The 26286-nt window shown below is 42.2% G+C and overlaps 1 protein-coding gene across 1 annotated transcript in view; it reads left to right on the plus strand.

Annotated features, from left to right (window-relative positions):
- The first annotated feature begins 1389 nt into the window (after positions 1-1389).
- The window catches only part of rptor (regulatory associated protein of MTOR, complex 1), a 500247-nt gene continuing 475350 nt past the window's right edge, over positions 1390-26286 (plus strand). The window contains exon 1 of the mRNA XM_063030532.1: positions 1390-1803. Within this exon, the coding sequence (XP_062886602.1) occupies positions 1651-1803 (153 nt within the window). The 5' untranslated portion in view covers positions 1390-1650. The remainder of the gene's footprint in view (positions 1804-26286) is intronic.

Consider the following 26286-nt stretch of genomic DNA (forward strand, 5'->3'; position numbering starts at 1 on the left):
AGTTCGGCACGGACTAGAAGGGCCGAGATGGCCTGTTTCCGTGCTGTAATTGTTATATGGTTATATGATGGAATGGCAGAGAAGTCTCAATGGGACGAATGGCAGAATTCTGATCCCTTGTTTTACGGTTTTATGACATTTTGCCAACATTGACTTTGTTTCACCTTAACCTTGAGTTATAAATTTGTTGGCTCAAGTCTCATGCAGAGACTTGAGCACATAATCCAGGCAGATACTCCACTGTCATAGCAATGGAGTGCTACTCCGTGCTGTCTTTTGCATGTAACGTTGAACCAAGTCGCTTTCTAATCTCCAATGTGGAAACAAAAGGTCCAGTGGTCTTTCCAAGAAGGGATAGTGCTCCTAGCCATCATTTTCCTGGCATCACCCAGAGAGACCATCCAGACTGTGGGAACTTGTGTAAAAATTACTGTCAGTTTTCATACAATGACGGACTCATAGTTCACTGGTTGCGAAACATGTTAGGATATTCTCAGTTGTGGAAGGTGCTAAAGAAATACAGGTTCTCCTTCAGAATGATTTAACGTAACAGTAAAAATTAAATTGACTGAGCCTGTATAGTAAATAGAGTTTGTGTAAATGTACTTAATACATGATCTTTGACTAATCACCTAAAATGTAGGCATAGTTAAACAACTGAGTTCATTGTAAACACAGGAGATTCTGCAGATGCTGGAAATCTGGAATAAGACACACAACATGCTGGAGGAGTCCTGACGAATGATCTCTGCCCGAGGTGCCGACTCTTTATTCCTCTCCATAGGTGCTGCCTGACTTGCCCCAGCAATCCGTGCGTGTTACATGAAAAGTTTAAGGGGAACATGAGGGGAAACTTCTTCACTTGGAGGGTCATGCGAGTGTGGAACGAGCTGCCTGTGCAGGTGGAGCATGCAAACTCGACTTCGACGACAGGCACATGGATGGTAGGAGGGATGGAGGGCTATGGTTCCGATGCAGGTCCATTTGAGTTGGCAGATTAAATGGCTTGCCATGTACTAGATGGGCTGAAGAGCCTGTTTCTGTCGTACTTTCGACTTCATGAGCTTATTGTCATGTGCTCAAGTGCATATAATACACATGCACAAGGAAAAACAGTTGCAGCAGCATCACAGGCGTAGAGGTACAATATTCATGAGAAACATATAATTATCAATATTGGAAAGAACACATTTAGAACAGAAACGTCCGTTGTAATTGCGCAACAGTGTTGGTATACGCAATATAATGTTGTTTATTCCGATTAGTCAGCGTTAACTAACTAGGAGCAGTGTATTAGATAAAGTACAATAACCGCTGAGATAAAGTAGCGTGGTTGCGGGGCAGCGCAGGTAAGCTTGCCGCGGGGTGTGGTAGTGAGCCTGCCGGAGTCGGGAGGTCGTTGCGCGTTTGAGCCACTCGCGCTGCCGTAGGGACGCGGTGGCTGTTGGTCTCGGTGAAGATGGCGTCCTCCTTCAGGGTGAGCTGAGCGGGCCGGCGAGCCGCCCGCTTCTCATCGCAGCCGTTGGTGGCGGAGACAGGAGGGCTTCCTCCCACTTGCGCGACCTTCAGCTGGAGGCGTTCTCGCTTCCCCGGCCCGCCAGGGCGAGCCTCCCGTTTGCAGCGAGCGGGGCCAGGGTCGACGCCGGCAGCATGGCCGGGGCGAGCCTGCTGGAAGAGGTACTGCGCGGAGAGCCCGGCGACGTGACCGACTGGAACCTGCCCGTGGCTTTCATGAAGAAGCGGCACTCGGAGAAAATTGAGGGCTCCAAAGCGGTCACACAGAGCTGGCGCATGAAGGACCGGGTAAGTTAACTCGTTCCGTTTGCTCCAGTGAGCTGGCTTTCGTCCCTTCCCGACCCTGACCAGCTGGAGGTTACTCACCTCGGGGCAGGTCGACTCCAAATAGCACAGGAACAGGCCCTTCAGGCCACTATGTTGTGCCCAACTAATTGAACTAGTAATCAGATGCCTAACTACACTAATCCCTTTTTCTTGCACCATGCCTATATTCCTTCATGCTCTGCACATTTATGCCTCTTAACGTATTTGCCTCCCTGGCAGAGCACTCTAGACTCCCACCGCTCTCTTTTAAAAATATATATAAATTTGCCCCTCTTATTTCCTTTGAATTTACTCCCGCACTTTAAATACTTGCCCTGTAGTATTAGTCATGTTGACCCCAGGAAAGAGATACTGGCTGTCTACTATATCTATGCCTCTTATAATTCTGTAAACGTCTCTCAGGTTTTCCCTTAGATTCCACCACTCAGGGAAAACAAACCAAGTTTGTCCAACCACTTATTAGCACATCCTTTAATCCAAGCAACATGCTGGTAAATCACTTCTGCACCCTCTCCAAATCCTCTACATCCTTCCTGTAATGTGACGACCAAAACTGAATGTATTACTCCAGATCGGGCTGAACCAGAGTTTTATAAAGTTACGTAACTTTCTGAATCTTGAACCCAGTGCATTGACTAATACAGGCAAGTATGCCATATGCCTCTTACAGTAAAACTTCCCATATCCTATCCCTACAGCTCTGCTTTTAGAGCAGTGAACAAGGACAGATGTGCTTTGAATTAAAAAGTAACGTTTAAAGCAATGCACAAAGGCGCTAGAAGGGCTCAGTAGGTCAGGCACCCCATCTATGAAGGGAAATGGATAGTTGATGTTTCGGTTTGAGATCCTTCATCTGGACTGGTGAAGAGAGGATCTCATTGACACCCCTTTGGCTGTCCATCGATTTCGATGTTGACTCTGCTGAGATTTTTTTTAACACGCCTTGCACAGTAATAAGACACACGGTGTCATGCCCCCACCATACAGTCTCTCTGGGCTTCCAAATCGGATGCTCAGTGGTACACAGAACTGTAACAGACTTAGCGGATAAGGAAGCTGCCCAGCAGTGACGACTAACTAGTCTAGTGATGCCATCCGATGACCAGCACTCAGGTTCCTCTGCATGCCACCAAGGTGGCTGTACCACTGACCCTTTTGGATTCATCTGCCACAGACACCATCAGACGCCCTGCTGCCGGCGTCCTCGTTGGGTGCAGCCTTTGCCTGAAGAAGCATAACCTACAAAGTAGCAAAGGCATGCTTACCTCCTTGACCTAGCTAGCCACGATCCTACTACTAGATCTAATCTAGTAGTATACTGAAGGAACATCACCTTCATGGCTAAGTTAGACCTGCCAGAGAACGAATCTCGGCCGTACTTCACTGAAGTTCGGCCAGTGTCACTCCTTGGTGAGGCGCCAAGGTAGGATTTTGTAGGACACCTACTGAAGGTAGGATTTTGTCACCTACTGAATACTGAAAGAATCCAGGTTAAGGATCTTGATTTGAAATATTGACTGTCCATTTCCCTGCATAGGTTCTTCCTGACCCCCTGAGTTCCTCCAGCATCTTTGTGTATTGTTCCAGATTTCCATAATCTACAGTGCTGCGTGTCGTTAGAACATTTAGAATTCTGAAATTGGAAGGGCAGAGGGACTTGGGTGTCTGAGGAAGTACTGCTGAGGCTTCATGAGGCATTAGTCAGATTGCATTTGGAATATTGTGAACAATTTTGGACTTCACGTCTCAGGAAAACCTTGGAGAGGCTCCAGAGGAGGTTCAGAAGAGTGATCGAAGGATTTAAAGTTTGAACTATGTTTTTTGTCTTTGGGCCTGGACTCAGAAAAATTAGGGGTGATCACATTAGGACCTACCAGCTACTGAAAGGCCGGAATAGAGAGGAGATAGGATGTTTCCATTTGTAGCAGAGCCTAGGATCTGAGGGCAGAGCCTCAGAGTAAAGTGATGTCCTTTCAAAATTGAGATGGAGAGGAATTTCCTCAGCCAGAAGGTGGTGAATCGGTAGGATTCATTGCCACAGACAGCTCTGGAAATCAAGCAATTAGTTGTATTTAAGTCAGAGATTGATGAGATCTTGATTGGCTGTGGGGAGAGTTTAAGGGTTACAGGGAGAGGGTGCGAAAATGGGGATTGTTTTAAAAACAAGCAGACATTATTGAATGGTTGAGCAGATTTGATGGGGTGAATGGCCTAATTCTGCTCTGATGTCAAATAGTTTTGTTTTATATCATCTGACATCGATCCTTTTGTGTAATCAAACAGGCTTGTAAATATTGATGGACTAGGTTTAATATTAGACCTAAACCTTTTGTGCGTTGGGTGTCGGTTGTAAAATTATCTCACTGTGATTAAATTAGGTTGTGACTGGACCTTTAATTTAGATTATGCATGCATTAAGAAATGATACAATGTTCCTCCAGTATGATATCACAGAAACACAGGACAGACCAAGACTAAAACTGACAAAAATCACATAATTATAACATATAGTTACAACAGTGCAAAGCAATACAGGTTTCCCCCGCCATCCGAAGGTAGAGCGTTCCTATGGAACGGTTCATAAGCCGCAATGTTGTAAAGCAAAGAAGCAATTACCATTTATTTATATGGGAAAAATTTGTGAGCGTTTGCAGACCCAAAAATAACCTACCAAATCATGCCAAATAACACACAAAACCTAAAATAACAGTAACATATAGTAAAAGGAGGAATGATGATAAATACACAGCCTATATAAAGTAGAAATACTTCTCCACAATCATTGCTGCACTGTTCTCGGTAGCGAAAACCTCGCGGAAGCGGTCTCGGCAGAAACACTCTCTCCGGTAACCTTTAAGATATGAAGCTGCCAAATCATACCAAATAACACGTTAAAATACACAGCCTATATAAAGTAGAAATAATGTATGTACAGTGTAGTATCACTTACCGGAATCGGGAAGACATTGAGCACACTGATGATGGTGTGTTAGGCTGAGTTGTCAGAGGTTGGGGTGGTGCAGTGGTCCCCACCCTCCGGGCCACCAACCGATACCGATCCATGAAGAATGCAGCAGTCCAGCGGTAGCCGGGACGCACCCAGCACATCTTTAAGAAAAAAAGTGGAAATAAACAAGCTAATTAATTAGGTGCCGCCCGGCATGTGAATGTCGGCCCAGATCAGAGGCGATGCAATCTGGTTAATTAGCTTGTTTATTTCGGCTTTTTTCTTAAAGATGTGCTGGGTGGGTCCCGGCTACCGCTGCATTCTCTGTGGCCTGGGGGTTGGGGTGGTGGGACACTGGGGTGTCATCTCATCGTCGATCAGGGCAGGCAGGTCATCTTCTATGTCTGCCTGCCTCGATGTCAAAGGTCGAGGTTTGTTGTCTATTGGGGCTGATGTGGAAGGCTTGCTTGACTGCTAGCCTCGTGCATTTTTCTATCATACAGTTCTTTGTAAGCACTCAAACCATCCTGCAAATATGCCCTAAACCAATGTACCCTTTCAAAATTAAAGTCGTACTTTATCATTGCAGTGAAAATCTCACGCAGTTGCCTCACATTCAGTTCCTAGACGACTTTACTTTCAGTCCGTTTGCTACTACATTCGGTTTTGATTGTTATCCTTTCCTCTTCCAATTGCATCAGCCCTTCATCTATCAGTTCTTGGTCATGGGATGCCAAAACCTCTTCAACATCATCTTCAAAGTTGCTGGTGAACACAGCAGGCCAGGCAGCATCTATAGGAAGAGGTACAGTCGACGTTTCGGGCCGAGACCCTTTGTCAGGACTTTGATGTGGGTTGCTTGAATTTCCAGCATCTGCAGAGTTCCTCGTGTCAACATAATCTTCGTCAACTTCCACAAGCCAAATTCACTTTGTCCTTACTTCGTTCACCACGATCCAAGCGCTTAATTATGTCTAGTTTTACGCTAAGTGTAACACCCTTAGGCGCCCTTTTAGGCTTTTCTGATACCTTAGAACTCATCTTGCTAACGGATGCTCACCGGCACGTGTTGAAGCAATGCCGGCTAGAATGCAGTTCCGAATCTGGGTGAGAGCAGCTGCTCAGGGCACGCACTGCTTTTTTTCGTAACAGCGAAAACATCTGTTAGCGAAAACAGGGAACTAATGTAGGTCTTTTGTAACAGTAAGGTTTCGTAAAGCGACGTTCAAAAAGCGGGGGACACCTGTCCGTAATTTGATAAAGAGCAGACCATGGGCACGGTAAAAAAAAGTCTCAAAGTCCCGATAGCCTCATCATCTCATACAGACGGTAGAAGGGAGAAGCTCTCCCTGCCATGAACCTCCAGCGCTACAAACTTGCCGATGCAGCACCCTGGAAGCACCCGACCTCAGCCGTCTCTAAGTCCGTCCAAAAAGTTCGAGCCTCTGACCAGCCCTTATATTTATTTTTGAAATAAGTGGAGTTTTGTAGATTTTATCATGATATACCTGCCAAATTGTGGCTTCTAAAAAAGACCTTTGTCTTCAACTTTAATGATAATTTTGCATTAAGTGCATTTTTGAATAATCAACATTTCTAAAGAATGGCAACTCAGTATTGTTGTGGAAATCACTTGGTTTTTGTGGTGGTGGTTCAGTAAGGCTTTTATACACTTGCAGTGGTTGTATGATATAAGTATCTCAATGTGTAAGTGGCCAGCAGCATAACCTTGGAATAATTTTTGATACTTGAAGAGTAGGGTGGCATAGTGTTGCAGCACGTTAGAGGTTCTGTTTCTCTGTGCCAGAGACCTGTTTTTAACCCTGTTCTTGGGTGCTCTCTGGAGTTTGCATGTTCTCTTTGTGACCATATCGGTTTCACGTGGCTCCTCAGGTTTCTTCTCGCATCTGAAAGATGTGTTGGTAGGTTACCTGGTTGTTGTAAATTACCCCTAGTGTGTAGATGGGAGTAGTTGATGAGATTTAAAAACAAAAAGGATTAATGTGAGGTTATTGTAAATGAATACTTGATTATTGGTGATGACTCAGTGGGCCACAGGTCCTGTTTCCATGCTATTACGCTCTAGAGTACAGAGCACCAAGTACCCAAAATATAAAGTCATTGGATATAGTTCAATGTAAGTGTTCAGTGAGAAGTATTGTTTAGAAATTTATCTCAAAGTTCAGAGTACCTTTATTATCAAAGTATGTACATTATACAACCTTAAGATTCATCTCCTTACAGGCAGCCACAAAACAAAGAACTACGATACAACCTGTTTTAAAAAAAAAACAAATGTGCAGAGAGAAAAAACAAATCATGCAAACAATAAAAGCAAGCAAATGGTGTTCAGGAAACAGAGTCTGTCAGTAGATACAAAGTCACGGCCTCAGTTCAGCACAGAGGCAAGTAAACGTCACAGAGCAGCGAGCTGAACCAGCTAGGCCCTCGACTTTGGCCCTGACATTCTGATCTTTTCAATCTGGCCTGGTGTTTTAATCGTCATCCAAACATGGGGTTTTGTTTTTGCGATATGTTTTGGGGCCTGGATCCCGTTGCCTCAACTTGGCCTGTACTCGACCTTTCCATTTCAACCCAGCAGTTAAATCATCGGACAAACATTGGGTTCCGTTTGCTTCGATATGCTTTGGGGCCTGGACCTGACTGCCTCAACTGGGCCTGGACTCGACTTTCCCAATTCGGCCCTGCACTTAAATCGATCGAACCTCGAACCTTTCCTTGCTCGTGGTGATGGGCCCGCTGCCTCGCCTTGGTTCTACCACATCAAATCACCTCCATGTCCAAAGGGAAGCTGCAGGCTATTTGTGGTGATTGTTTACCAGAAAGTTTTATTAATGAAGTCTTTAGTTGTTTCCTTCATTTTGTTTACTGCTGATAATTAGTCGTGGAGCTTCACCAGTGCCATCTTAAACTAGAAGCTTGACCGAGAAATCAGGTTGCAGAAATCTGAGAAGGGAGCCACGTCAACATTGCTTATGATTCTTTAGCAGAGCTAACTCTGCTATTTCATGTTTTATTTGCAATCTCTAGCGGTTTTGTGGTCAAATGCAGATTGTTGAAAGTCAACAGAAGACACTAAGAAAAGGGCACTTGGCATGCTCTCTGAAGTAATGAGTAATGTACAAAACATGGAGGTGAATGCAGTGCCATATTTGGTCTTGGGTCTACATTGAAATTGTATATTGTTTGGGTTATAACATTTTGAGTATTGTTCTTCTAGTGAAGGGCGACTTGACACACAATCAGGATCTTGTTGGGTGTGATTTGATTTTGAATTAGGAGGTGATTGTAGTTTGTGATAGTGCTGGGAAAAAGGATTGTCTAACTGCTTTGAGTTCTCAGACTAAGTGCACTCTTGAAGTTCTAGAGAATAAAGATTAGCTTTTTCTGTCACACACTTCATCAAGTTCACCTTTGGGCCACATGTTTCAGTTCGATATTTGCTTTTTTTAAGAGTTGTGAGTCCCTGTTCTGGAGTAGCACTTTCTGGCTGTGTCTTATTTTCACCTGTCAACATGATTAAAGAATTGCTTTTCAACATTTTTTTGGCAAATTGTTGTAATTGTGTGACTTTTACCAAATTACAGCATTAGCTTCAATATAATGCAATAGGAAGTATTATATCTTAAAAACATGACAATTGTGAAGCAGTGGAGAATGTCAAAGTAGAAGTGTCATTAAAGTAGGATTTAGCTCATATGAAATAAGAAAATTTATTGTACTGTTGCAGTTCTGAAATGTGTAGAGATAGATCTACTAGGTCGAAATCTATAACAGAAAATCCGCAGATGCTGGAAATCCAAGCGCTGCACACTGGAGGAACTCAGCAGGTCAGGCAGTGTCTGTAGAAAAGTGTAACCGGTCAACGTTTCTGGCTGAGACTCTTCCTGATGAATGCTGCCTGACCTGCTGAGTTCCTTTAGCATTGTGTGTGTGCGCATGTTAGGTGGAAATCTATCATCGGTTTTAGGAGAATCATTGTGAAAGTTTAACACGGAATCAGGCTCAATTTGTGTAGTATTCACTTTTCAAATAAGCTGAGGTTTAATCTATCATGTGTATTCAGTTGCCTATGTAAGTGTTGCTTGTATAAGCCTGTATCTGTTGCCTGTATGGGGTGACACAGTAGCGCAGTGGTTAGAGCAATGCGTTATAGCACCAGCGGTCACCAATCAGGGTTCAATTCCCATTGCTGCCTGTAAGGAGTTTGTACTTTCTCCCTGTGACCACATGGTTTTCTTCTGGGTGCCTGCTTCTATTCACATCCAAAGATGTTAGGATTAGTGAGTTGTGGGCACATGTTGGCACTGGAAGCATAACACTTGCAGGCTTCCTCAGTACAGTCCTCAGAATGTGTTGGTCATTGATGCAAATGTCACATTTCACTGTCTGTTTCAATGTACATGTGGAAATAAAACTAATTTAGTCTAATTTGTATCTAATCAGCTATTTTTTTTTCCCTACTTAACCATCTATTTTAAGCAGACTTAGATTCAGTATCCAGATGAATTAGAATTATGTTGTATATTGCATATGAACACAACATGGTGGACATGGCCTAGTTGAGTTTAAAGGCCTTTTTTCAGTGCTGTATAACTCTGATACCTTCAAATTGCACTGACTTGTGTACTTTTTCCACTTCCTCTGTGTTAATACTTATGTAACATATTGGGATTGTAGTGAATTTCTACTTCTTTCAAGCACTTGTCTGGGATGAAAAATAACTAAAGTTGAATTTTACTGTCTTTGTAGTTGGTTGAGATGTGATAAACTCTATCTATTGTTACTTAACATTTAAAACAAATTTATTATCAAAGCTTGTATGCAGTCAGTGGTCAATTGCTTAGGCAGATAGAATGTTACTTACATTCTGTCCAAATTAAATGGAGGGCATTTTGGTATCTTCCAAAAGCTATGAATGATGTAGCATATTCACAATGCTATCAATGAATTTTGACTGTTGAGTTCAGTGGTTTCATATGTTACACACCAAAGTTGCATTTACAGTTGCAAAAAAAAGTTTGTGAACCCTTTGCAATTACCTGTTTTTTATATTAATTACTCATAAAAAGTCGTCTGATCTTCATCTACGTCACAATAATAGACAGATCCAATCTGCCTAAACTAATAATACACAAACAATTGTACTTTTCATTTCTTTATTGAACATATTGTTTAATCGTTCACAGTCTAGGTTCAAAAAATATGTGGACCTCTGGGCAATGCCTTCTACAATACCACACCATAATTGGTGGTGTGGTTTGTACAGGTGCTCCGCCCTATAAGAAAGACATGCAAAGTCAGGTTACTGACAGAGTCTGCTCTTCTCAAGAAAGATCTTCTGAGGTGCACAATGCCTTGATCAAAACAGCTTTCAGAGGGCCTTAGAAGAAGAATTGTAGAGATGCATGAAATTGGAAAAGGTTACGAAAGCATTTCTAAAGACCCAAGTGTTCATCAGTCCACGGTAAGAGAAATTGTCTACAAATGGAGGAAATTGGTACTGTTGTTACTCTCCTTAGGAGTGGGCATCCTGCAAAGATCACACCAAGAGTACAGAGTGAAATGCTGATGGAGGTGACAAAGAACCCAAGGGAAACAATAAAAGACCTTAAGAAATCTCTAGAACTTGCTGGAGTCTCTGTTTGTGTGTCCACAATAAGAAAAACACTGAACAAGGATGGTTTTCATGGAAGGGCACCTCAGAGGAAACCACTGTTCTTCAAAAAAAAACACTTTGCTGCACGTCCCAAGTTTGCAAAAGACCACCTGGATGTTCCATCGCGCTTCTGGGACAGTGTTCTATGGACACATGAAACAAAAATTGAACTTTTTGGCAGAAGTGCACACTGCTATGCTTGGACAAAAAAGGGTACTACACACCAACACCAAAACTTCATCCCAACCGTGAAGCATGGTGGAAGGAGGAGCGTGATGTGGGGCTGCTTTGCTGCCTCAGGGCCTGGACAGCTTGCAATCGTCGAGGGAACAATTAATTCAAAATTGTATCAAGACATTTTACAGAAGAATTGTCAGGATAGCAGTCCATCACCTGAAGCTTAATAGGAGTTGGATGATGCAACAAGGCAGCGATCCGATACACAAGAGTAAATCCAACAACAGAATGGTTTAAACAGAAGAAAATTTGTGCTGGAATGGCCAAGTCTGAGTCCAGACTTTAACCCAAATGAGATGCTGAAGCATGACCTGAAGAAGGCTGTTCATATAAGGTATCCCAAAAATATTGAACTGAAACGGTTCTGCATGGAGGAACGGTCTAAAATTCCCATTTGTTGTTGAGCAAGTCTGATCAGCAGCTACAGGAAACATTTGGTGGAGGTTATTGCTGCTAAAGGAGGTTCTACGTGTTATTAAATGCAAAGGTTTATACAGGTTTCCCCCGCCATCCGAAGGTAGAGCATTCCTATGAAATGGTTCGTAAACCGGAATGTTGTAAAGCGAAGAAGCAATTACCATTAATTTATATGGGAACAATTTGTGAGCGTTCGCAGACCCAAAAATAACCTACCAAATCATGCCAAATAACACATAAAACCTAAAATAACAGTAACATATAGTAAAAGCAGGAATGATATGATAAATACACAGCCTATATAAAGTAGAAATAATCGAGCACACTGATGATGGTGTGTTAGGCTGAGTCGTTGGAGGTTGGGTGGTGCAGTGGCCCCCATCCTCCAGGCCACCAACCGACACATTGCCGCGAAGAATGCCGCGGTACAGCGGTAGCCAGGAGGCACCCAGCACATCTTTAAGAAAAAAGCCGAAATAAACAAGCTAATTAATTAGGTGCCGCCCGGCATGTAAATGTCGGTCCAGATGAGAGGCGATGCAGTCGGCAGTTGCCTCTGATCTGGGCCGACGTTTACATGCTGGGCGGCACCTAATTAATTAGCTTGTTTATTTCGGCTTTTTTCTTAAAGATGTGTTGGGTGCGTCCCGGCTACCGCTACATTCTCTGCGGCAATGTATCGGTCTGCGGCCTGGGGGTTGGGATGGTGGGACACGGGGGTGTCATCTCATCGTCGTCTCTTTCCTTTAGGGCAGGCAGGTCGTCATCTTCTATGTCTGCCTGCCTTGATGTCGAAGGTCGAGATTCGTCGTCTGCTGCGGCTGATGTGGAAGGCTTGAAAAATGACAGAATGCTTGACTGCTTAGCCTCGTGCACTTTTCTTTCATAAAGTTCTTTGTAAGCACTCAAACCATTTTGCAAATATGCCCTAAACGGGCGTACCTTTTCAAAATTAAAGTCGTACTTTTCTGCAATCATTGTTGTCGATTGCAGCGAAAATCTCATGCAGTTGCTTCACGTTCAGTTCCTGGACGACTTCACTTTCGCTACTGCATTCGGTTTCGATTGTTATCCTTTCCTCTTCCAGTTGCATCACCTCTTCATCTATCAGTTCTTGGTCAGGGGATGCCAAAACCTCTTGAACATCATCTTCGTCAACTTCCACAAGCCAAACTCACATTGTCCTTGCTTCGTTCACCACGATCGAAACACTTAATTATGTCTAGTTTTATGCTAAGTTACCTTTACGAGCTCTTTTAGGCTTTTCCGATACCTTAGAACTCACAGGCACGTGTTTAAGCAATGCTGGCGAGAATGCCATTCCGGGAGAGGAGTGGCTGCTCGGGGTGTGCACTGCTTTTTTCCGCGCGCTGCCTTTTTTCATAGCAGTGAAAATACCTTCTGTTAGCGAAAACAGGTAACTAATGTAGGTCTTTTCGTAACAGTGAAGTTTCGTAAAGCGGGGGACACCTGTATACTTTTTTCTAGCCTGGACTGTGAATGATTGAACAGTGTGTTCAATAAAGACATGAACCATACAATTGTTTGTGTGCTATTAGTTTAGGCAGGTTGTGTGTGTGACTGAAGGTCAGATCACATTTTATGAGTAATTAATGCAGAAAACTGGGTTCACAAACTTGCAACTGTAGTTGCAGAAACCATTTGTGAATAATGAAGCTCTTAAGCTGCCACATATGTGGCCAGAGCACAATTCATCTAAAAGCAGACACTGTTTACTTAAGTAAACTTGCTTAGGCTTTAAATTGGACTCTGTTCACTGTTCCATGTATATTATTAGAAATTAGGGTTTGTTTTCGCCATATCTACCATAATACACTCCTATTGCTCTTATGTTGCCTTGATTTCAGCAAAAGTAATAAAGACATTTCCAAATATGTTTGGGACGCACTGTCTACCTATTGGCACCAGAATGTATGGCGCCACTTCTGTGCTGCCTCCAGCACATCCTTGGGTGTGTTGTGTGCTAACGTAAACAACGCATTTCACGTGTGTTTTGATGTACATATGATAAATAAATCTGAAACATCATTGTTTGCATCCTAGAAATACTGGGCATTAGAAATGCTGGGACACAGGTTTCTGGAGTTCAGGATTGATCAGTGTAGGATGAGGAATGGACATGTGTCGACTGCACCTCTTCCTACAGATGCTGCCTGGCCTGCTGCGTTCACCAGCAACTTTGATGTGTGTTGCTTGAATTTCCAGCATCTGCAGAATTCCTGTTGTTTGTGTATTTTAAAGATCAGTTTAGTAATCATGTACAAAAGCCCGTGATTCAACATTCATCTCGAAGTTTGTACCTCCCATACCTGATAAAAAGTTGACATGTTGTGCATTTAGAGATGCTGTTCTGCACACTACTGTGGTACTGCATGTTTATTTCGCCTTCCTGTCATCTTGAACCTGTCTGGCCATTTTCCTCTGACCTCTCTCATTAACAAGGTGTTTTCACCTACAGAACTGCTGCTCACTGGATAATTTTTGTTTTTTGTACCATTCTCTGTAAACTCGAGAGACTGTTGTGCGTGAAAACTCTAGGAGACCAGCAGTTTCAGAGATACTCAAATCACACCGTCTGAAACCAACAATTATTCCATGGTCAAAGTCACTTAGATCACATTACTTCCCCAATCTGATGTTTGGCCTGAGCAACAGCTGAACCTCTTGACCATGTCTGCATGCTTTTATGCATTGCGTTGCTGCCATGTGATTGGCTGATTAGATACTTGATATTTGAATTAATGAGCAGGTATGCCCTAATAAAGTGGTCACTGAGTGTATGTTGCCATATACTACCCTGGGATTCATTTTCTTGCAGGCATTCACAGTAGTGGTGCTCTGTCCAGGGCTGCCTCTGGGTGGTCCTAATGTGATTTCTAATCTTCCACCCTCCCTTCACTCAGCAAATGCTTCCAAATATGGAACAGAAGACTTTGAGATATTGAACTAGTGTGGAGAAATATCCCAAGGCTGATTGCTAGTGTTCAGCTTTCAAATTGTCAATTAGGTTTCCAGTTGGGAAGGGAAGAGATGACCTAGCAGGCTACTTTGGAAGGCTATCAATGCTCAACCAAAAGACATTTTGGATTTTCACCTGCAAGTTTTTCTGAGCGTAATAAAGGAAAACTCTTCCAGATATGACAGTGCAATAGTTTAAAATACAGTTGGCTATAAGAACAAAGGGACAGAGACTGTGGTTGGAGAATTCACAATTGATCAAATTCCTTGCTTGTCTTTTGCAATTTCTATGAATGATAACATTGGGTTTCTTAAGAAATTAACTGGAGGGTATTTTGGTATCTAAAGCTATAAAAGACCCAGCATATTCACAATGCTATCTGTGAATTTTGACCATTGAGCTCAGTAGTTTCATGTGTTACTTTGCTATTTTAAAATAAACTTAATGATAACAAAGTTACCAGAAAGCATAGTGGAGTAGCTCGTCGAGCTTGAGCCTCAGTGGTAGAGGCCTGGGTTCAAACCCGTCCTGTTTGGTGCTGCCTGTGTGGAGTTTTCATGGTCTCTCACATCCACTGAGATGTGATTTAGTAGGTGATTGGTCACTGTAAATTATCTCCAGTGTGTAACGGTAGAATATGGAGTGGTGGGTGGAGGAGGGTTAATAAGAACGTGGTGAGAATAAAAAAAAAAAGGGGATTAATGGGCGAATGGCCCTGTTTGCCTCTGCAGCCGTCTGTGACTATATTATTGGAAGTTGTGCATACCTGGTCACTTTCTCTGGATCCTGCTGAATAAAAGCAAAACTGTACGTTGATGAAATGACTGATATTTGTTTATTGAGATACAGTAGTCTTTGGACTGTGGGAGGAAACCTAGAGCACTCAGAGGAAACCCACGTGGTCACGGGAAGAACGTACAAACTCCTTACAGGCAGCTTTGGGAAATGAACCCGGGTTGCTGGTACTGTAGAGCGCTGTGCTGACCATGACGCTACTGTGGAGCACCATAGATGTGTACAGCCTGCTTATGAATAAGTTGAATAGTCAGGATGACTGCTACTTTGTGATCTCAACAACTTTAGATCACAATATATATGGCCACTAAATTGCTAAGGAAATTTGAAAAGTTTATCTTTTGGTTAAAAGAGCTGGAAAAAACTATCATGTTCTGGTTAATTTTGATGCCCAGTTATGCTTTGACCCCAAGATGAAGACAGTTCCAATGCCATATTCAAGTTTGCTGACAACACCACTGTTGTTGGCTGCATCAAAGGTTGCGATGAATCAGCATGTAGGAGGGAGACTGAAAATATGGCTGAGGGGTGCTACAACAACGACCTCTCACTTGACATCAGTAAAACCAAGGAACTGGTTATTGACTACAGGAGGTGGAAACTGGAGATCCATGAATCAGTCTTCATTAGGGAATAGGAGGTAGAAAGGGTCAGAAACTTCTAAATTCCTTGGTGTTATCATTTCAGAGGACCAACACGTAGGTGCAATTACGAAGAAAACATGGCAGTGCCTCTACTTCCATAGAAGTTTGCGAAGATTTGGCATGACATCTAATGGTTCAACAAACTTATATAAATTGATAGGTTGCATCACAGCCTGGTATGGAAACACCAATGCCCTTGAATGGAAATTCCTACAGAAAGTAGTGGATATGGTCCAGTCCATCACAGGTAAAGCACTCCCCTCCACTGAGCACATCGATAGGAGTGATGTTGCAAGAAAGCAGTATCTATCAGAGGGGACCCCCACCATCCAGATCATGCTCTCTTCTCGCTTCTGCCATCAGGAAGAAGGTACAGGAGCCTCAAGACTCTCTCTACCAGTTTCAGTATCAATTATTAACCCTCAACCATCCGGCTCTTGAACCAGTGGGGAGAAATTCATTCAACTTCACTTGCCCCATCACAGAAATGTTCCCAAAACCTATGGACTCACTTTCAAGGACTCTTCATCTCATGTTCTTGATATTTATTGTTTGTTTATTTATTATTTGTGTTCTCTATTGTATTTTATACATTGGTTGTTTGTCCAGCCTGTTGGGTACGGTCTTTAATTGATTCTGTTGTGGTTTTTGGATTTACTGAGTATCTCCAGAAGAAAACTGATCTCAGGTTAATGTGTGGTGACATATATGTACTTTGATAATAAATTTATTTTGAACTTTGAGCTTTTGAACTTTGGTAGCCAACCAGACTCCTTTATAAACAGAAATTGAAATAATAGTTCCTGTAAACTGTATTTGCAAACAATAAAATAACATTTCAAAAATCAATGATGGTGCTGATCTCATTCTGAATTTCTCATAGCTGTATTATTTATTCTGGGTAAGGTACCTCTATCCTTTCAAAGTTGTGAATTACATTCTTGAAGCCGGAAAAAATCCAGTTCAGTTTTCCTTAGTGTTCACTGCTGAATCAGATGGATGCCAGTGCTCATTGTCACATCTTCTCTGCATTGCTAACCTGGATTTATGGGAATAGTTTATTGTAGAACAGAAATATTTACCTTACTTGGCATGACATTCATTATTTCATAACCTCACATATCCTTGCATGTTATTTTATAATCAGGATGAAAGAGAAATAGAAAATCTGTCCTGTGATTAAAATGATGGAAATTGGTTCACAACTGATGAATATTAGCTCATTATTCCTTTGTGTACCAATTATATTTGTTCTTTATAATAATTTTTTCTGTTGTATTGTACTGCTGCTGCAAGCAACATGTATCAGTCTTAAGCAACATGAAAATAAATCAGAATCTGAAATCCTGGTGTGTGTGTGTGTGTGTGTCTTGTGTACTGCAATTGGATGTATTATTTTTCCAATATCATAAAGTTGTAATGATAGTCAATGTTTGAAACACTGTCTTTGTTTGCAGCTTAAGATAATCTGTCTAGATTTTAGTTGCCATAAATAGACTACTTAAAGATACATGACTGTGTCACATTGGATTTGACGTTTTATGCAGCAAGAGGAAAGAAAAATAATCCTTCCTTTGTCCCCATGGGAAAATATTTTACTTTTCATATCGAAAATGCTGTAGCATGGAATCTCATTGTATTATTACATTGACTGCTGTGCCTCTGAACTGCAGGAAGATATCTTAAAATGCAATACATGTAAACAGTGCTTAACTTGACAGAATTTACTAATTTAGATTATAAGACCTGGGAGCAGAATTAGGCCATTTGGCCCATCAAGTCTGCTCCAGCGTTTCATGGCTGATGTATTATCCCTCTTAATCCCATTCTCCTGCCTCTCCCCATAATCTTTGCCACCCTGACTAATTTAGAACCTATCAACCTTTACTTTACTTTTAGTTTGCTCGAGAGTGAAACCGAGATCGCTGCATAGCTAGGACAGTGGACTGTCTGCTTGATTCGGATGCATGATCGGAGATGAAGTCTGTGATTAGACTGGTTTCCTGTTGGCTAGTAACAAGTGCCTAGATCTAATGCAGCCCTGAGGCTGGCTTTTAGTCTGAGAATTCAGGCCATAATTAAGTGCTATTGAGAACTTGATTTCTGCATCCCATAAAGCTAATTATTAGATGCTTTCAAGTTCCATTATTCACATAGAAATCGCAATGTGACAGACCATTACCCAATTGATTTATTTATGCTGCATGAATTCCCAGCAGATTCTTGAAGCAACCTTTATTCACTGGAGCAGAGGAGAGTGACGGGAGATCTTTTGGAGGTATACTAAGCTATGGGAAGTAGCGACAGGGTGACTGCTTGCAGGCTTCTTTTTCTTGGGTTGGGTGGGTCTAGAACTGGAGATCATAGGTTTAGGGTGAAAGGTGAAATATTTAAAGGCAATCTGAGGGAAATTTCACTCAGATTTGAGAACATGAAATGAGCTGCCAGCAGAAGTGGTAAATGCAAGTTCAATTGTAATAATGGAAGTTTGGATAGGTACATGGATGAGAGGTGTATGGAGGGCTGTGGTCTAGGTGCAGATAGAAAGGACTAGGAAGAAGACCAGGCTGACATGGACTAGATGGACAAAAGGGCCTGTTTCTCTGCTGTAGTGCTCTGTGGCTTGTATGGCTTTAATTCTTTTACCTATCTTGTACTTCCCTAGTTTCTCCTAAAACATCTAATATTTTTGAAAGTGGTTCAATGTTTTGTAAGTTTCATTCTCTGTCAACTCTGTTTTGTGTCTCTGTTGGATTTATTAGTGACTATTGTTCCTTAAGTTGGATAGGTGTCTGCTTGTGCCATTAAATCCTCACATAATGTTAATGCTTCTTATTATGCCCTACCTTTAGAGTAATGTTCACTGGTCTTTTCAATCTGCCCTGATAACACAGTCCTCAATTATGGTATTATTTTTGAAAAGCTTTCTGAATTTGCTCCAGTGTTCTTTTGTGCAAAATTGAAATCAGAACTGCATATGGTACTCTAAAGGCCTTATTCAAATTTAATCTATCCACTAGAAATGAATCTGAGTGCTTTTATTTGCATGTTAATAGATTTTTAACTTGCATTGTTAATTTTAATGATTTGTGAGTTTGCCATTAGGGCTTTCTTAGTACATAGATGAAAGAATAAATATAATGCTACCTTTTTACTTCAACAAAAAATAAAATTTTGCACAGTTCCACTGTATCTTGTAATGAACATCCACTGTCCATGCTTATTTTTCCATTATCATCCTTAAAATTAGTTATATTATCCTCCTAAAGCCTATGCCATCTCCAGATTTTTTTCTGTTAAACATCTGATTTGCAAGTCCAGGTCACTTCTGTACATCAGTTCCAGCACTAGACCCTAAGGAACACCACGTTTCATCTCTATCCTGCTTAGTAACCACCTTTAATCACTAAAGTCCACTTTGCCTTTGGCTTGTGATCTGTTATTACTTATTCTGCAAAACCACATTCTCTGACCCTAAATATTTTTGAAAACCCAGGCACATTATAGCTGTTGCATTACCTGTCTCCGTTCCTTTGTTTTTACAAACGTTAATTGGTGTTTTAATTGGGTATGTACTAAATTGCTGCATTAGGAGGAGTGAATTAGGCCAAAGGTCACTGGGACTAGACTAAGTAAGGCTTGAGTGGGATTGAATGAGAATCAAGTTTAATATCACTGGCATATGTTGTGAGATTTGTTAACTTTGCGGTAACAGTACAATGCAATACATGATAAACAAAATCTGAATTACAGTGAATATATTTTTAAACAGTTAAGATGAGGCATCCAAAAAAGTAGTAAAGTAGTGTTCATGGGTTTAATGTCCATTTAGAGATCAGATGGCAGAGGGGAAGAGGCTGTTCCTGAATCACTGAGTGTTTGCCTCAGGCTCCTGTACCTCCTGATGGTAGCAATGAGAAGAGAGCATGCTTTGGGTGATGGGGTTCCTTAATGATGGAAGTAGCCTTTTTCAGGCATTGCTTCTTGAAGGTACAGATGCTAGTACCCATGAGTTAGCTGACTAATTTTACAACTCTCTGCAGCTGGCTACGATCCTGTGCAGTACGGTGATGCAGCCAGTCAGAATGCTCTCCACGGTACATCTGTAGAAGTTTTCGAGTGCTTTAGATGACGGATCAAATCTCCTGAAACTCCTGATAAATGTAGCCGCCGTCTTGCCGCCTTTATAGCTATATTGATATGTTGGGATCAGGTTAGATCCACAGAGATATTGACACCCAGGAACTTGAAATTACTCACTCTCCATTTCTGAGGATTTGTGTTCCCTCGTCTTGCCTTTCTAAAGTCCACAATCAGCTCTTTGGTCTTAGTGACATTGAGTGTAAGGTTTGTTTTGAATTTAAAGGAAGTCCTTGCTCTTGGGCCAGATTGAAGATTAAACTGGACAACTGGAATAAATGTTCTAATCCCTGAGGTTTTATAAGTGCATTACTGCTTTTTAAATAAATACATTTTATATACTTGGGCCTGTAAAGCTGGGTAACCTGTGCATGTGCTGCAGGGCTGAGGTGAGATTCTGGATATTGATAGTGGGGTGTGAAACACATTCTAATTATATGCATCTGTCCGCCACATCTGGTCTCACTATCACCCTGCCAGGTTGTACTCCTTCCTCTCTCTTAACCTTATTCTGGCTTTTCTCCTTCCTTTCCAGTAACGATGAAGAGTCTTGGGCCGAAATGTCAATTGCTTACTCCCCTCTGTAAATGTTGCCTGGCCTGCTCTTTTTCTCCAGCGTTTTATGTGTGTTGGTCAAGAATTCCAGCCTCTGTTGAATCTCTTGTGTTTGAGTATATGGGCTGAGCTGGAACTGAGAATAAAAATTGAGTTTGGTGTTTGACTGAACAAGCTTCTAGTCTGAATAGGTTTTCTGCTTTTGTGCTGTAAAGTATTTTCTGGTGAAAGGGAAGGACTTGTGCCAAATAAATCCCTGGCATGCATGGTGAACAAAGATTGATTTCTCATGGAAAAAATGTTCCTTGCTAATTGTTTAACTGCTGATTCTTGATTCAAGTTTAAAGCTTTTAATGCTTGGATGGATCTTGTTTTTTATTTCTGTTTATTGAAATGCAATCTACAGTGCAGGTTTCCCCCGCCATCTGAAGGTAGAGCGTTCCTATGAAATGGTTCGTAAGCCGGAATATCATAAAGTGAAGCAGCAATTACCATTTATTTATATAGGAAAATTTTGTGAGCGTTTGCAGACCCAAAAAATAACCTACTGGTCGAGACGACAGAGACTTTTGGAGAAGAGGAGTTCGGTGGGTAATACCGTTCCGCCTGACCAGAAATGCACTGAGAGCGGTAAGCATAAAGGAGTTGAGTGCTTACTGATCTGGTTAACAACAGATGGTGCAATCCGGGGCATATTACGATCGAGGAACGTGTTTGCAGACTGGATAGTGAACTTTTTACTGTTGGACTTCGGCCACATTCCACCGTGATACAACACTTGGTGGCACAGGAGGTCGTTCCTGCCTGTGACCATCGAACGTGCAGCTCCTCCCGTGGAGGATCAGACTCCCTGAGCCAATAGACTGGTCCTGGACTTATTTTCAATCTGGCATAGTTTGCATTTTGTAGTCTGATTGTTGGGGTTTTTTGTATTGCTATATTTACGCTCTATTCTTGGTTGGTGCAGCTGTAACGAAACCAAATTTCCCTCAGGATTATTAAAGTATATCTATCTATCTAAATCATGCCAAATAACACATAAAACCTAAAATAACAGTAACATATGGTAAAAGCAGGAATGACATGATAAATACACAGCCTATATAAAGTAGAAATACTTTCCTACAATCATTGCCGGCACTGTTCTCTGTAGCGAAAATCTCACGCAAGCGCCATCGGCAAAAGCACTCTCTCCAGTAACCTTTAAGCTATGAAGCTGCCAAATCATACCAAATAACATGTAAAAATACACTGCCTATATAAAGTAGAAATAATGTATGTACAGTGTAGTATCACTTATCGGAATTGGGAAGACAGCACCGAGCACACTGATGATGGTGTGTTAGGCTGAGTCCTCGGAGTCTGGGGTGGTGCAGCGGCCCCCACCCTCTGGGCAGCGACCCGATACCGATCCGCGAAGCATGCAGCGGTACAGCGGTAGCTGGGTGGCACCCAGCACATCTTTAAGAAAAAAGCCGAAATAAACATGCTAATTAATTAGGTGCCACCGGGCAAGTAAATGTCGGCCCGGATCAGAGGCGATTGCCGATTGCGTCACCTCTGATCTGGGCCAGCATTTACGTGCCGGGCAGCGCCTTATTAATTAGCTTGTTTATTTCGGCTTTTTTCTTAAAGATGTGTTGGGTGTGCCTCCCGGCTACCGCTGTATTCTCCGCGAATCGGTATCTGTCCGTGGCCTGGGGGTTGGGGTGGTGGGATACTGAGATGTCATCTCATCGTCGTCTGTTTCCATTAGGGCAGACAGCTCATCTTCTCCTATGACTGCTGGCCTCGATGTTGAAGGTTGAGGTTTGTCGGCTGATGTGGAAGGCTTGCTTGACTGCTGAGCCTCGCGCATTTTTCTATCATACAGTTCTTTGTAAGCAGTCAAACCATCTTGCAAATATGCCCTAAACTGACCTACCCTTTCAAAATTAAAGTCGTACTTTATCATTGCAGTGAAAATCTTATGCAGGTGTCTCACGTTCAGTTCCTGGACAACTTTACTTTCGCTACTGAATTCGGTTTGGATTGTTATCCTTTCCGCTTCCAATTGCATCAGCTCTTCATCTATCAGTTCTTGGTCATGGGACACCAAAACCTCTTCAACATCATCTTCGTCAGCTTCCACAAGCCAAACTCACTTTGTCCTTACTTCGTTCACCACGATCAAAACGCTTAACTCATCTTGCAAACGGCTGCTCACAGGCACGTGTTTAAGCAATGCCAGTGAGAATGCCGTTCTGAATCTGGGGGAGAGCGGCTGCTCGGGGCGCGTGGCACACTGCCTTTTATCGCGCGCTGCTTTTCCCTGTGCGCTGCCTTTCTTCATAACAATGAAAACACCTTCTGTTAGCGAAAACAGGGAACTAATGTTGGTCTTTTGTAACAGTGAGGTTTCGTAAAGCGAACATTCAAAAAGCGGGGGACACCTGTACTGTGCAAAAGTCTTGCACACATATATATGGTCAGGGTGCATCAGACTTTTCCACAGTACTGTATTTGTCAATGTGGAGTGGAGAACGAGTTTGTAAATCTGGCGGGAGCAAAGGATTTTGGAAATGGCGAAGGTGAAGCACAGTGGGACAGGTGGCAGAGAAGGAGTGCCAGGGCAGAGGTAGACGTAGGTGCAGACGCACCATGCCCTGAGACACCAGGCAAGCTTATTTGCTTCCATACAATTGGTTCAGCGATCGTTACAGGATGTCCCTTTAGTACTGCCCACTCCGTCCTCTCTTTCCCAACCATGATTCCAATCTCCCTGCCCCCTTCTCACTTTCAGTTCACAGTAGAGACCCTTATAGAAATCAGGTTTGTCATCACTCACATACGTCATCAAATTTGGTTTTCTTTGCAACAGCAGTACAGTACAATATGTAAAATTACTACAGTACTATGAAAAATCTTGGGCACTCTAGGTATATATGTGTATGTATGTGTGCATGTGTGTGTGTGTGTATGTGTATACACACACACACACACACACACACACACACACACACACACACCTATCTATATCTATCTACGATGTTTGAACAGTACTGTATATACAGGCAAAGATTTAAAACAAATGTGTTTAACAGCTTGTGTGACCAAATTCAATGAATGCACTTGTCCCAGGACTTTGTATCCCTATAACTATCAGTATGTGAAACATAGAAGCTCTCAATGCTGTCATGCATTTGAAGATATGTTTCCTTTGGATGGCAGAAAAGGAACATATTTAAAGTAGATACTTTCAGCAATTGAAGGTGTCAGCCTATCTTCATTACTATCCATGGATGCTGTCTGACCTGCTGATCTCCTCCAGCATTTTGTGTGTGTTGCTCTGTTCTGAATTTTCAACATCTGTAGAATCTCTTCAAGATCAAGTTTAATAGTCATTCAACAATGAACATACACAGCTAAACGAAACATTGTTCTTCCGGGAACAGAGTTTTGTTTAGCTGTGTATGTTTTTTTTTTAAAGAATCGGTGATTTTTATCACTGATAGTTGGTGAGAGTAAGCTGTAAGACAATTCAGAATTGTTTCAAGCATTTATGCTTGGAGGTGCCAGAAACGGCCGGGAGCAAAAATGAAACTATTTCACTACTTCAACAAGCTAGGAACTACGGAGAATTTGAAGGTATCGACAATCATCTTGAATGTTGTTATGAAGATGAAGATTTAGAGAATGCCGAGTTGAAAGTATTGTATGAAGATTGTCCATTATCTATGCTAGATCCATTATCTGGGCTAATTGAGGAGGAGGGAGGAGAAGATGGTGGCGTGACGCAGCGTGGATGGCTGTTCTAAATGATATCGATATGTGTTAACTAGGGGACCATGCACAATCTGGATTTGATGGAGACAGCCGTGAGAAGCACGGAGGAACACCTGGAGAAACTTCTGAAATGCCTGCTTCACTGCCGCTGCTACTATGCAATCAAGAATCTCCGGAGGGGAAGGCCCCAAATCCTCGGCTTTGCCTATTGCCTGTTGCAGGGGTCGGGGTCGAAGCGCTCAGCACAGATGGTGCTCGGTGTCGGAGAGCTGGTCAGAGGCTCGGAGTTTTTGGACGGACTGGGAATTGGACTGTGGTCGGATGCTTCCAGGATGTTGCATTGGCAAGTTGGCGGCGCTGGAGGTTCACCGTCTGCGTGAGATGATGGGACTTTCAAGAGACTTTGAGACTTTTTACCGTGCCATGGTCTGTTCTTTATCAAGTTACGGTATTGCTTTGCACTGTTGTAACTATATGTTATAATTATGTGGTTTTTGTCTTTTTTAGTGGGTTTGTAATGTGTTTCTGTGATATCATTCTAGACAAACATTGTATCATTTCTTAATGCATGCATTACTAATAATCTAATCTAATTTGGTTCATTACAGTTAATGAAAAGACAATGACAGTGTGCTGGTTGTCCTTTGTATCTGATGATAACAGTGATACCTGTGCAGGAGTGTTTTTAAAGTGGAAAAGCTATTGCACAGGGACAATTCCACTCTATTGACCCTGGAAGTTCAGGGTCTGTAGTGTGAATAGTCATCACAGACTAGGGTCTTCCTTGGTTGCAGTGGGTAACCATGACTTCTGTGCCTTATCACGTCCTTTGCTCTCCACAAAGCATTCCAGAACCACCATCTTGGTTGTTACATTTAACTGTTGGTCTCATCCATCCAGTCTGCCGGAGCTGACTTCACATGTTAAGACAGGTTTGTCCCTATTTTGCAGGGCTATGAGGCCCCACCAGCTATCGTCACCTGGGTTCGCCTGCCTGTTAAAACTTTGTACTGTGGTGTGGCCACTGTCGCATGCAAACATCTGCTGCAAGCCACAGGTGAGAGCTGGGTGTCTGGTATGGCCAAAAGGTGAATGATCTGCCCCAGAATGGACACAACAAGCCCTTTCACCAGAGGTGCTACCCTCTTTGGTCACCCCATAGATGGCAGCATACACTGAATGAATTCTTCCATTGATAACTATTAGGACAGAATACACTGTTTTATAGTACTGTAGTGGTATTGTCAGTATTCTAATTTATTCTGTGTTTTACTTAAATAATTTTTTTTTACTTTGTCAAATGGTAGTTTGTCTTTTTCATACCTTTTTAACTTTTTCCATGAACTTTGGCAAATTGGGGTAGCGGCCAAAATTGGGCCAAAATGTACCAGTCCCAATGTATCTCAATTTATTGGAATCCACTGCAGTCACAAAAAAAGAATAGCATTAGCACAAGTTCCTGAGTCTTTTGTGTTTACCATTAGTTACTTATGTGAATGCAAAAAAAAAAAATCCATTTTTAGGTATGCTTCAAAAAGCTCTTCTGCAGAACTAACTAACTTTCTACTTGCTCTACTCACGTTATACTTCTGACAGTGAGGCTGAGTCCAGCTCCAATGCCGTATTTAAGTTTGCTGACAACACCACTATTATTGGCTGAATCAAGGGTGGTGACGAATTGGCATAGGAGTTAGATTTTAAAAAGTAGTTGAGTGGTTTCACAACAGTCTCTCAATCAATGTCAGCAAAACCTGAGCTGATTATTGACTACAGGAGGAAGAAGCCCAAGGTTCATGAGTCAATCCTCATTTGGGGGAATGGAGGTGAAGAGGGTTAGTGGTTTTAAATTTCTTAGTGTTAATGCATTGAGCACCTGTAGTGGGACCAATGTCTCTACTTCCATAGAAGTTTGTATAGATTCAGTATGTCACAGAAATTTTGACCAACATCTATAGATGCACAGTACGGTTTATCTTAATTGGTATTATGGCTTGGGATGGTAACACCAATGCCCAGGAATGGAAAAGGCTGCAGAAGGTGGTGGATACATCTCAGTGCATTATAGGCAAGGCAACTGCCCATCACTAAGTACATTTACATGGAGCGATGCCACAAGATAGCAACTTCCATCATCAAAGACTCTCACCATCCAGGCCGTGCCTTCTCACTACTACCGTAGGGCAGAAGCCTTGGGCCCCACACCACCCAGTTCAGGGACAATTATTACACCACAGACTCCTGAACTGGTGTGGATAACTTCATTTACTACTATTCTGACAACATA

This window comes from Mobula hypostoma, chromosome 22 (genome assembly GCF_963921235.1).
Source record: "Mobula hypostoma chromosome 22, sMobHyp1.1, whole genome shotgun sequence".
Classification (NCBI taxonomy): domain Eukaryota; kingdom Metazoa; phylum Chordata; class Chondrichthyes; order Myliobatiformes; family Myliobatidae; genus Mobula; species Mobula hypostoma.